General features: G+C 36.3%; 1 protein-coding gene across 8 annotated transcripts in view; it reads right to left on the bottom strand.

The window, feature by feature from the left end:
* Cdh8 (cadherin 8) overlaps window positions 1-13,152 on the bottom strand; it is a 407,399-nt gene that overhangs the window by 195,978 nt on the left and 198,269 nt on the right. For all 8 annotated transcript variants that reach the window (XM_017601380.3, XM_017601378.3, XM_017601377.3 and 5 more), the window contains one exon: window positions 12,196-12,315. In XM_017601380.3, coding sequence (XP_017456869.1) covers window positions 12,196-12,315 — 120 coding nt within the window. The remainder of the gene's footprint in view (window positions 1-12,195; window positions 12,316-13,152) is intronic.

Below are 13,152 nucleotides of genomic sequence, written 5' to 3'. Positions count from 1 at the left end.
TAATAAAAAAAATACTTAATTGTTACAGTTGTGTAGAATGAGGAGACAGAAGAAGAAAGAGGAGAGAGTCATGCCCTTTTAACTCTTGAATAATAACTCAACACTGAGCTGTACAGAATTTGTAAATATTTTCAGTGCCTATTATTAATAGCCCTTGAGTCAGACTATTACAGTTTTAAGATTCTTGAACTTGCAGAATTTTAAACCTAGCAAAATTTGATTGCTAAAGGTGTTAATTTTTTGTACTCAGTCACATCTGAATTCAAATAGTCTGTGTGAATTCTAAAGAGAGGGAGAGAACTTGATTGTGAAAAGTTTATGAGGCCACTTATTTCCTTGACCCCATTTGGCAGAACAGGATCTGAGGACCAGCCAAGAGTCACTGCAGCCTTTACAATTACCAAGAACTTTATCTATTGTTACTGCCCAAGGTCTGGCACACATTGCTTTCCATTATTCCTATTTGTGTCTGGAACAGTTAATTTATACTCTGTTGAGAATGAAAGCAGGAAAACAAAACTTGCCTTCCATTTTCTTGTTTAATATAGCCCCACAAAACTGTGTTCATTTCAATTAAGATATCTCTGTTTCTTCTTCACGGGTTTCATAGGTGTTAGGACAATGGTGTCCGCTAAAGTAGACCATACCACTGAAGTAATATTAAAATTAATAGGGTGGAAAGGGAAGTTCCACTGGTGATCAATCATACAAAAATCTTTGAAAGACTTTCTCCAAATTTATATTTTGTATATGCATACATATCTATTTACCCCCGCATACATATACTTATCACCAATTACAGACATGCCTTAAATTGTGTGTGTGTGTGTGTGTGTGTGTGTGTGTGTGTGGTGTGTGGTGTGTGTGTGGTGTGTGTGTGTGTGTGGTGTGTGTGTGTGTGTGGGGTGTGTGTGTGTGTGTGTGTGTGTGTGTGGTGTGTGGTGTGTGTGTGGTGTGTGTGTGGTGTGTGTGTGTGTGTGTGTGTGTGTGTGTGTGTGTTTGCCAAACACTACAACTCTCATTAACCTTTTAAAGATCATAATTTCAAGTTCATTGAGTTCCAAATTTCTGGTTCTCATGTTCATATATACTGAAAGTTCTTAATAAAGGAATCATATTTATCCTTCTGAATGTTGAATTAAATATTAACCACAAATTCTCAACATGACATCATGTACATAGTGATTAGAAAAATAACTTTTCCTTCTACTTATTGAACAATTTGAGATAGGGAGCTATGGAATGGGTCAGTGTTTTCAGTAAAAGCATGATGAAAGGAGTTCAGGTCCCATTAAACAGCTATGCTGCAAATGCAGGATGTGGCTGCATATGCCTGTAACCATAGGACTTAGAGCAGAGCTGGTGGCATTGAGGCACTCACTATGACTTTCTGTCTGGCAGGCCTTGCTGAAATACAGTGATTTTATTTTGTCAAAAATAAATGAAAGATGGACCAGTTGAGGAGGGTATCTAATTTCATCATATGGCTTCTAAGTCCACAGGATACATACATACATACATACATACATACATACATACATACATACATACATACACACATACATGCATACACATACATACATACTTAGACATATCACACAGAGCTTGAAGTAGAAAAATCTCATTATTTCTGTATAAGTTCACAATTGCATGTCTGTGAGGGGAATAATTTGCAGTTATTATACCCAGAATGTTCTACTGAACTACAAAGTTTGATAGTAATTAGAAGAAGGAAGGAGTGATTTTGTTGATAGCCACCATTTTTTTTTGAAGTAGCCCCAGCTTGGAATTCTCCAAAAGAACAGATTCCTAAATCACCAGTTTCTAAATACAACTAAATACTTTAGACTGTGTTGCTCAAAGGTGTTCTGTTAATTTTTTTAAAAATTGCTCTTCACAAAGCTAAGTCCATCCTACAGACAATAATAACAGCAACAAATTGCTATTTATCACTTTATTACTTTCCTATAACATTTGGACACTATACAGAAAATATCTAGTAAAAGCCTCATCGTTTGGGATGACATCTCTAAAGGTCTGTGAGCTCCAGAAGCTGTTTCAGTCTATATCCCACACAACAATGTTTCCGACAGTGGAGGAGAAAAACATTGCATATTTGATAGGAAAACAATGATTGAAATGTGATTATTGACATCTTTAGAGCACCTACTTTTTTTTTCTCCACAACTTGGTCCTAGATTCTTAGCCTCCTCTTAATCCTTCCACACAATTTCCTGATTTTTTGTAGTTTGAAACTAAAGAGAAAATGATAGGAAACTCAAACTTTCTTTTTATTTCCCTAAACCATTCCAAAAATTTATTAGAGCTTTTATTGATCTTTCATATAGACCAAGGGTATCATCAGCCATTTTAAAGTTTCCAAGAAAGTTGCAAAAGTGAAATAAAGCAGGCATTGGTGTCTACTACTTATGATCACCACAATTTGTTTTCTAGTTTGGTATGCACAGAGCTCAAGATTTCATTCTTGTGAATAATACTTCATGGCTTCTGGATGAGAGAATCATCAGTCATGTGTAAAAGTTCCCGTTACCTGATCTAATCTTACACAATCTATATGAGTATCTTTGGTTTGTTGGAGTGCAATTAACCATATCATAGCTGCAGTTCCCAAATAATCAGACAATTATATTTATCAAGAATAGCAACACATAGAACATATCACAAACTTTTGAGATTCTAGATGTAGATATAACTGTCAACCTGATCCAGCCTAAAGCTATCTGAGAGGAAATCAATTTAGGATGCCCTAGGTCTTCTTCCTTTTCTTTCCTTCTTTTTTTCCCTCTGTCCTATCCATGTTTAGATTTTTTCTTACTTTACTTACTCATAGATGTCTTTGGTAGTAACTGTAGAACATTTGATCCACAAATGACATGATTTCCTCTAGTCATCATTAACTATATATAAATTACTTGAGATTATCTTTCCAAGAGGTGTACTTGTGGGATTGCTATTCTCACTTAGTATCCCTCATAAACTCTGAGATTCAGGCCTGCCTCACAATGCAATACCAACTGACTTGGAATTTGGGCAAGACCTTATTAGCAGTTCTTCTAAGCCCAAATCTTCTACCTGTTACACTGTCATCAAGGTTTTAGAACTCTTTCTCACACTATGATTATTTTATACATAGATAGCAAACCACTCTCTTGATATACAATGAACCCTATTACTTGTTTCCTATGTTTGTGTGTGTGTGTTCAAGCATGTGCATTGTGTTGTGTAGTCTTCTAGATAAGATATGTTCTAATTTAATATCTTCTAATTATACAAATTTTAATGTGTAATCTGTATTGGTTAGGCACAATTCCTCAACCTGAGTGCCTAGAGCATATTTAGCTTGTGGAGGAAGAGTAAATACCAATTAATGTGAATTAAGGAGTCATGTCTAGACTTTTATGCATAGTCCTACAAGTTTGGCCTGCTTGAAAATCTCTGAATATTCCTTTTCAACGACACAAACGAAGCTGATCCTGTCTGTAGTTGTGTTAACCTATGAAGTCCTGATTAAAAAGAGACCCTGTGCCCCGTATGTTTGTAATTTATCACTTTGACTCTGAAGGCATTAAACTGACTCAATTCTGTTCCAGCATTCCATGAGGACTCCATTATTATCTTGATTTTTCTAAAAAGGAACCATTCATTACATGCTCCCTACCCCCCCCCCCCCAGGAGTATTTTGTTTTTTAACTCCGGTCCATTTTACAGGTTCCACTGAGACAAATCTTATTTGTATCCAATGAAGAAAGATGGTCTTAGTTTCAAGAAGAAGAAAAAAAAGGGTCAATGAATTAAGTTGGTTTATTTTTAAGCAGGCCATTTTTCATACTCTAGCTTGCTTGGAGCAAAGCTTGGACTGCTCTGAAACTTCACCCCAGTTCCCCCAGATAATTAGGCATTTACTATTTACTCGTCCAGCATTTCATTTACCCGTCCTGTCTTCAGTCGCTTAGGATGTACTGCAACTGTTTTCTCACTGCTGGCTTCAAATTAGAGCTACTGAAGGAAATCCTGCTTTTCTCTCTGGCTGTGCCCAAAATGTTATAAGCAAACATATGGTATTGGGGGTGGAGAAGAGAGAGAAGAAAAAAAAGGCAATATTTTTAGACTACAAATAAGCTATTTTGAGCCTTTTGAAGTTTCATAATAAAAGCTATTCACAAAAATGATGGTGCATTTTACAATTGCTTTCACTCACTTCTTGTTCAACACGACATTGTCTCGGCCCTATGCCTACTTATAAAGGAAACCGGGACCTATTTTCAAGTTTAGTAGGTTTCTCTAAAACCAATGACCTGCACTAATGTAAAATATACCACATGTATAGATGTACATGTGGTGGCTTCAGAGAATTCAAATCTGAGGTTCAAATTCACACCATTTCTCTTTTGATATGGTTTCAGAATGTTGAGCAAGAAATTCTATTAAGCCCCATATCTTTGTTGTTGTTGTTGTTGGTACTGGTGGTGGTGGTGGAGATGCTCAAATGATAACGTCTTTCTCAAAACAAAGTTCTCAAAACAATGAATATGTGTTTGATGAGGTGAGTGGCACAGGCAGCACCATGTCAAAAATGCAGTAAGTGTTATATTAAGGAATGGCTTTGCATATGTTTGTTTTCTTTTCTCTCTTATTATAATTAGACAGAATAATCTTTATCTAAAGGCTGGGGAGCTTTTTAACTCCTTCTTCATGAAATCCCATCATGTGCAAGGTGAAGACAGTAGCATTTCTATCTGCAGCGTTTTTTAAAGTGCAAGCGAAGAGGAAGTTGATTTGGGTGAGAGGAGAAGGAGAGGAACAGCGAAGAGTGGAGGCAGGGGAAACCACAATCAGGATATATGATCTGAGAAAAAACTATTTTTTCCATTTTTCTTAAATTGGGTATTACTTATTTACATTACAAATGTTATTCCCTTTCCTGGTTTCCTGTCCATCAGCCCCCTAAAGATAAATAAAGTTCAGTCCGATCTAGAATATGAAAAAAAAGTGTTTTTTTTAAATTGGATATTTTCTTATATTTTTTAATTGTTAACCCCTTTCTGGGTTTCCCCTCTGGAATTTACTTATTCCTTTCCCCCTCTCCATGCCTCTATGAGAGAGTTCCCCCAACCAACCACCCACTTCCTTCCATCTCCCCACTCTGGCATTCAACTGCACTGGGGCTTTGAGCCTTCACAGGGCCAAGGGCCTCTCCTCTCATTGATGCCCAACAAGGCCATCCTCTGCTACATATGTGGCTGTAGCCATGGGTCCCTCCATGTATACATTTTTGTTTCTGGTTTAGTCTCTGGGAGCTCTGGGAGGGGGCGGTCTGGTTGGTTGTTATTGAAGGGTTTTCAACCAATTCAGCTCCTTCAGTCCTTTTTCTAACTCATTCATTGGGATGTCCATTTCAGTCCAGTGGTTGGTTGAGAGCATCTGACTCTGTATTTCTCAGGTTCTGGCAGAGCATCTCAGGAGACAGCTATATATGGCTCCTGTCAGCATGCACTTCTTGGCATGCAAAATATTGTCTGGGTTTCGTGACAGTATATGGGATGAATCCCCAGGTGGGGTTGTCTCTGGATGACCTTTCCCTCAGTCTCTGCTGTACACATTGTCTGTGTATTTCCTCCTGTGAATATTTTATTCCCCATTCTAAGGAGGATTGAAACATCCATTTCATTCTTTGGTCTTCTAATTTCTTGAGCATCAGTAAGTCAAGAACCTATTGTATCTTGAGTATTCCGAGCTTTTGGGCTAATATCCATTTATCAGTGAGTGCGTACCATGATTGTTTTTCTGTGATTGGGTTACCTCATCAGGATGATATTTCTTAGTTCTATCCATTTGCCTATGAATTTCATGAAGTCACTGTTTTTACTAGCTGGGTAGTATTCCATTGTGCAGATGTACCACATTTTCTGTATCCATTTCTCTGTTGAAGAGTATCTGGGTTCTTTCCAGATTCTGGCTATTATCAATAAGACTGCTATGAACACGGTAGAGCATGTGTCCTTGTTATATTTTGGAGCAACTTTTGGGTATATGCCCAGAAGTGATATAGCTGGGTCCTCAAGTAGCATTATGTCCGATTTTCCGAGGAACCTGAGACTGATTGGCAGAGTGGTTGTACTAGCTTGCAATCCCACCAACAATGGATGAGTGTTCCTCTTCATATCATCACCAGCATCTCTTGTCACCTGAATTTTTGATCTTAGTCATTCTGGTGGGTATGACATGGAATGTTGAACATTTCTTTAGGTGCTTCTCGGCCATTTGATATTCTTCAGTTGAGAATTCCTTGGTTTTGTTTGTTTTATTTTTCATTTCTTTTTTATTGGACTTTTAAAATTTTCATTTCAAATATTATCCTCTTTCCCCCACCTAACCACCCACCCTTACCCGCCTCCTTTCTCTGACACTCCCCTACACTGTGGGGTCTATCCTTGGTAGAACCAGGGGCTTCTCCTGCCTTGGGTGCCCAATAAGGCCATCCTCTGCTCCATATGCAGCTGGATCCAAGGGTGTGTCCATGTGTACTCTTTAGATGGGGGTTTAGTCCTTGGGAGCTCTGGTTGGTTGGGATTATTGTTCTTATGGGGTGCAAACTCCTTAAGCTCCTTCAGTTTTTTCTCTAAGTCCATAACTGGGACTCGTTCTCAGTTCAATGGTTAGCTGTGAGCATTCACCTCTGTATTTGTCATAGTTATGTTCCATTTTTAATATGGTTATTTGATTCTCTGGAGTCTAACTTCTTGAGTGCCTTGTATTTCTAGAAGGCCTGACACTAAGTATCACAGTGACTTCAGGAAGAGGGAGATCGCCTAATAATTATTCCTTTCTTTCTCTTGACTCTAAATTTTCTGTTCTTTAAGTGAATTTGAGCAACATCTTCTGTGAGTTTAGGATTTTTACTGTTTTTAGAACAGTAATAATCGAAATTAAATCACCTACAAATTGAATATATAGATTTGGAAATGACAAGAATGTTAGTAACTCTAAATGAATATCAAAGAAAATATGATTGAAATTAAGTGTTCACTTCTGAAAGAATAAAGAAAATAAATTATGTGTGAGTTCGAAATCTGTATCCTCCGATTTCTGTAATTTTGATGATCCTATTCCTCTTTCCATGGTAACTCTCTCTCTCTCTCTCTCTCTCTCTCTCTCTCTCTCTCTCTCTAGTTAAAGAATTATGCTTCGGTGCAATGTTCTAGGCTGACAGATACATGTACTAATACAGCACAAAGTCCTCATTTGTCTTAATCTTGATCCTTTGTATACGAGAAATATTTAAATTTAAATATTTAACATTTTTCATATTTTAAATATTTAAAATATGAAGAAAAGTTAATGGATACAATAATTACTGATTCTTTTTTATTCAAGCTCACAAAAGGAATTAAAGAACAAATTTTGTGTCTCTTGGTGATCTTGATACCTGGAATAAGGGAAGTGCCCTTCTGATGCAGATCACCCACTATAACAACAGAACATAATTCCATTGTATGAGAATATAATAAGCATAGGAAAGCAGGATTCATCTGTTCCAACATCAGATGTTCTGCTCTTATCTTTACTGTGAGGACAAGATGATATAAAGGTTGTTTTCTGCCTCTTATGCTTTGGAATTTTTTAAGATATTGAAAGTGTGCTCATGCCAAGAATTTGTTGACAGTTCTCAAGCAGCAGTCTACATTTCATAAAGATCCTTAACATAGCCGTACTGCACAGCCTGTTGAGTGAACGGTTCTCTGTCAAATTATTGATCACTTTACCTGCAGGTCTGATCCTTGCTGGCATGGCCAGGTCCCTGTAAAAACTGATAACATTTTATGATTGAATTGTGCTGTGTCACTTTCTGAAATCGACAAACCAAATAAGTACAGAGACATTTATTGAGAGTGCTGTTCGAGTTGGATTTTCTGTTGTGATAAAATATTGAACCATAAAAAATTGGAGAGGAAAGGGTTTATTTCGTTTTACAATTCCCAGATCATAATCAATCGTGAAAGAAAGTCAGGGCAGAATTTCAAGGCATGAACCTGAAGTCAGAAAACAAGGATGGATTCTGCTTATTGACTTGCTTGCAGACTCATGTTTACCTACCTTTCTTTTACAGCCAAAGTCCACCTGTCTAGGGATGCTACTACTCACAGTTGGCTTAGCCCTCCTGTGTCAATCAGCAGTCAACAAACGCCCCTGAAGACAGGCCTACAGGGCATTGGATGGAGGTAATTCTTCAACTGAAGTTTCCTCTTCCTAGATGTGTCAAGGTGACAACTAAAGCTAAGTATGACAAATGCCATCAGATGTATAAGGAGTCTCTGCTCATTCCTGAACATTTCTTTACAGTTTCTAGAATTTTAAATCTGGGTGAAAGTTTGGGAACATTCTTGATGCTTTTGATGCAGGAGAGCTACTAATTACGCAACATTTGCTGACCCTGCATGGTACTACGTTTAGCATTACACTCACTGGTTTCATAAGGCAGGACTTTGCTCTTCAGTTGTAGTAAGAATGGTCTAGAGACACAAATGTCCATAGTTCAATATAGGGTATATGCAAGAGAATAGACATTCGTGTGCAGTATGAGATGACTTAGATACTTTATGGATCCCTATGGATTCACCCAAAATGGAGCCAGAACTGTCACAGCTAGTCTTTTCTTACTTTCTCTTTTTTTCTTTTTTATGGGAATCTGACCTGAAGCATTTTGTTCCAATCTGGCTTCCTGACTAGTTTGATCTTCGAGTCATAAACCCCATTAATCAGTATTTATTCCTAACTCCATTTCATTATCTTTTTCTCAGAGTGTCCAAGTGATCCACATCTTGCCACTACTAAAGGTATTTTTGTGAGGGTTCCCTTTGGATTTCAACTTGTCTGGCTCTGGCTTTAACTTATACAGAAAGTCCTGGTCATACAAGTGAGGAATTGTTCTTAAAAAGTTTATTTGAGTTGGGAAGCTCTCCAGATGTGGGCAGCACTTCTAAGTAGCAGCCCAAATAAATGGAAGTTGGAGAAAGAAAAACTTTTACCCCACTTGTTTGGATTCATTTTTGTGTAGGCAAGTTCATCAACACTGCTGTCAACTTGCTACTGCCACTCCAGCTGCTGTCATTTCCTTTGCATCTGAAACTATTTTCATTTAATACAGATCAGAGGTCTATAGCTCCCTTGTAATCCTCTGGGCTCTCAAAACCAGATAGGGCTCTTAAGTGCATGGTATTTTAGTCTGAGGAGTTACACCTCCTCAGGCTGCACAGTAGGACAGCAGCTATTGGTAAATGATACCTGTTCTGTTTCCTTTAGGCCAATCTAATACATTTCAGTTTAGTGCACATATTCATTCTGTTGGTTCTAAAAACATTGAGAACCTTTCTAAAGACTGCTAAAAGTAGAACTACACATTTTCTTTTTTATCATTTTATTTTATTTTTTATTGGATATTTTTATTTAAAATTCAAATGTTATGCAATTCCCAGTTTTCTGTCCATAAGACCACTATCCTATCCCCCTCCCCTTTCTTCTGTAAGGGTGTTCTCCCTCCCACCATACAGGTTTTCTACAGTGTTTATTTTTCTATTTCTATATAAACTTTCTGCTCTTCTCTCAATGTCTTTAACCAGTTTTTTTTTTTTAAGGAGAAAAAAAAAGTTTTGCTGAAACGATAAGAATTAGATTCCATGGGAAAACCAACACCTTTCTTTTAAGTTGAACACACTCAAGTGTAATAATGCATAAATTTACAGGGTGATGTATAAATTTCACTCAGAAGCCACCTCTTCAGGCCATATACACCCTAAGTGATATAATGTTTGTAATAGCAGTTCTTGTTGTCTGAAGAATGGCTGTGTATTATCGACTCCCTAATCAATAAGCTTTATAGTTAATTTCCTATTTTATGCATATAGTTTTCATTTATTCTTAGTTGATCATTGAATGTGGTCTATTTTAAATTTCATTATCACTTCTGTAGATAAAAAGGTTGCCCTTAGCTACTCAATATTTACTTAGCAACTACTGTGTGAATTGTTTGAGTATCTTTTTTTCTTTTTTGCTAAGAATTGTCTAAAGTAAGACCAGAATTAACTTATTAAATTACATATCAGACAATTTTATATTGGTCAAACTATAAACAAAAAAGCTTAAATGGATGTGATATGGATCCTGATAATACTAGCTAAAAATAAAATAATGACTGAAATTGAGAGCATTTAATTAGGCACACACACACACATACACACATATACACATATATATGTATATATACATATGTATGTATGTATAATCTTTCCATGTTTAATTCAGTAAGTGTATAACTATATATACTATATATACTCAATAGGAATTCTTGCCTTCATATCTTTATTAAACTGGAAATGATCTACAAAAATGCTCAAGTGAACAGATCTAAAAACCAAGACAGGAAACTATCCAACTTAAGTTTACAACCAAGGTATTTCTTTCTTATAGAAGCCCTTGTAACCAAGCTGTCACTTATCACAAGTGAACTTCAATGTAGATGGGTATAGTGGTAGTTTACACCTATAATTCTAATACTAGAGAACTGAGTGCAAGAAGATTAGAAGGTCAAGGCCGGCATCTAAATGTTAAGGTCTTATCAAGAAGCTTGGGCTATGTGAGGTCTTGTAAAACAAGGAAAGGAAGGGAGAAAAGAAGAGAAGGAAGAAAGGAAGGAAGGAATGGAGGAAGAAAAGAATGAAGGAAAGAAGGAAGGAACGATGGTGTATGGGAGGTATAAAATGAAAAGGCAGGTAGAGTGAAAGATGCAGAGAAGAAATCACAGAAATCTAACAGTTTTAAATGGGTATGAAAATGGAGACACATGTGTGAGTCTTAGCTTTTCTCAAATCTACCACTAGAATTTGACAGAGTTGTAGGGTTAAAGAGAATGTATAGATTCCCTTTCTCTTTAAATGATACTTTATTCTATTTTATCCAGTATTATCTAAAGATTGAAAGAGGACAAACTTTATGAAAGACTTTCTTCTTCCCTGGAGAAAATCATCTAACCATAACATACCAATTTAATGCACTTTACAAGTGCTTTCCTGTTTCCAAATTTATGTTTACTACTGTAGCTGTGACCTATTTATGTATAAATGTACTTCTTTTAAATTCATGTTTTGCTCTTTGAATTTATTTTGAAAAGCACAAAGAAAAATTTAATTTTTAATTTGATTAATGACTGGCATAATGGCAACTCATGGCATTTCTCTCAATAGCGGTAAAAATTTATGAACCAAAGAAAAAATAACACAGGTAGGCTGAATGATTCTGAATGGTAAAGTGAAGACAGGAACCACAGGGTAGAAAAGAAAAATACATGCAGTAGAAAGTATTTTTTTATTAACAACTGCTCTTAATAACAACATTGACATCAATAAAATATAATAATGTTATGTATGCTGTAATAAAACCCCATGACTTAATACAGACTTTCAGAATAAATCTAATCTTAGGCTCTATTAAAGAATTTAAGAATAGATGTTTTCATTTATGAAATGTATTGTTCAATGAGATCTTTTCTATATTGTCTTCTTTATTTAAAACATTAATGTATATGTGCATACTTATTTGTTTCTTTGTTTTCTGAGAAAGGTATTTTTATAATATGTATCCAGTTAAACCTGTTGGTATTAGTTAAGTTTGATGGGATCCATAAAATGTCTTTATAAAAGATCAAATGCTATGATATCAAAAAGGAGTCCAGTGGTAGATGTAATGATGGAGACATCCCAGGATATTAAATGGTCATTGTGTCACTAATAACACAAAGGCTGTGCTTATACCCACTTCATAGATGGGCAAACTGAAACCTAGAAAATGACTTGTCACTTAACACAGAGCTGATAAACTACTGAATCTGTACTTAAATATGACATTCGACTTGCCTGATGTAAGCACATTTTCTTCTTTGATGCCTAGATGAAAAATGGTATTGGACCATCTGTTTTAAGGGAGATAGCCAACCCCAGTTTTATAATTCATTTTAATCAGCGTCAATAATTGCGGGCTAACCATGTACCTCACCGAGTGCAGTCAAACATTATTGGTAGAGTGAGTGGAATATTTAGCCAGAACATTTCATAAACCAGTTCCTAATAAGTGTTGCCCTGAAGCAAAACACGTTAAATAGAATTTAAAATTTAAGCCACAAACCTGTTTCAGGCTCAATGGAAAAATACGGCTGTCCCTCCAAGATACTGTAAACCAACTTTGCACTGTTTCCATAAACTGGATCGTCAGCATCAGTGGCCGTTACATTAGTGACAGATGTACCTAATTTTAAAGAGAAAGAGAGACAGAATAAACGAGTGAAAATAGTAAGAAAAAAACCACATAATCTTTGCCAGGTGCTAAATTTTGTCAGGCATATCACACAAGAAGCCATAGGAAAAAAAAACTCCCTAAATATGGAGGCAAACTGCTTTGTTCGAACTTGAACAGCAAGAATTTTATAAGATACAGTACTGCCAGACTGAAATAGTGGATTAAGATAGCATTTTTAGTCTCTATTATTTAAGATGCCTTTGTAGTTTTCATCTTAAGGATGCCTAATAGACTAGTGCGAGCTTAAGGAATGTGCAAAGTAACCATATCAAAGAAATATGAAACAAAAGGTTAATAATATAATACAGCATGTAGCACTTGAGTTTTTTTAAAGTACAACAGAATGTACCTTGAAAAGTTATCTGCTGTAAAAGGCAGCACATAAATATCAAAGGAATATTTTATTCTATCACACAGTCTCAGAATCTAAAATAAGATCGGAACCACCAATTAATCAGCGAGCTCAGGTAATTAGACATGTGGATAACAGAACGAAAACCCTCTCAACATTAATCCTCTGTGTTTTATAACAACTACACACATACTTTCCTGTATGGCAGGATATATGCTAATGAAAAATCCTGGTACTAAAGAAGCAGAGAGTTCTGTGGTAGAACAAAAGAGAAGGTGATAGATAAGCTGACTCAGCAGTTCACATGAATGCAGGGCCAGCAAGCATGTGTCCCTCTTTGGGCCTAGCATGAACAGAATGGCCATGGACTGGTTTTCAAGATAGATTCCTGTGAAACTAAATACAAATGAAATGTCAAGTTTGGCATAGACGTG

Source organism: Rattus norvegicus, chromosome 19 (genome assembly GCF_036323735.1).
Source record: "Rattus norvegicus strain BN/NHsdMcwi chromosome 19, GRCr8, whole genome shotgun sequence".
NCBI classification, from domain to species: Eukaryota; Metazoa; Chordata; class Mammalia; order Rodentia; family Muridae; genus Rattus; species Rattus norvegicus.
The sequence above is the reverse complement of the archived record's forward strand: the minus strand, read 5'-3'. Positions and strand labels throughout refer to the sequence as shown.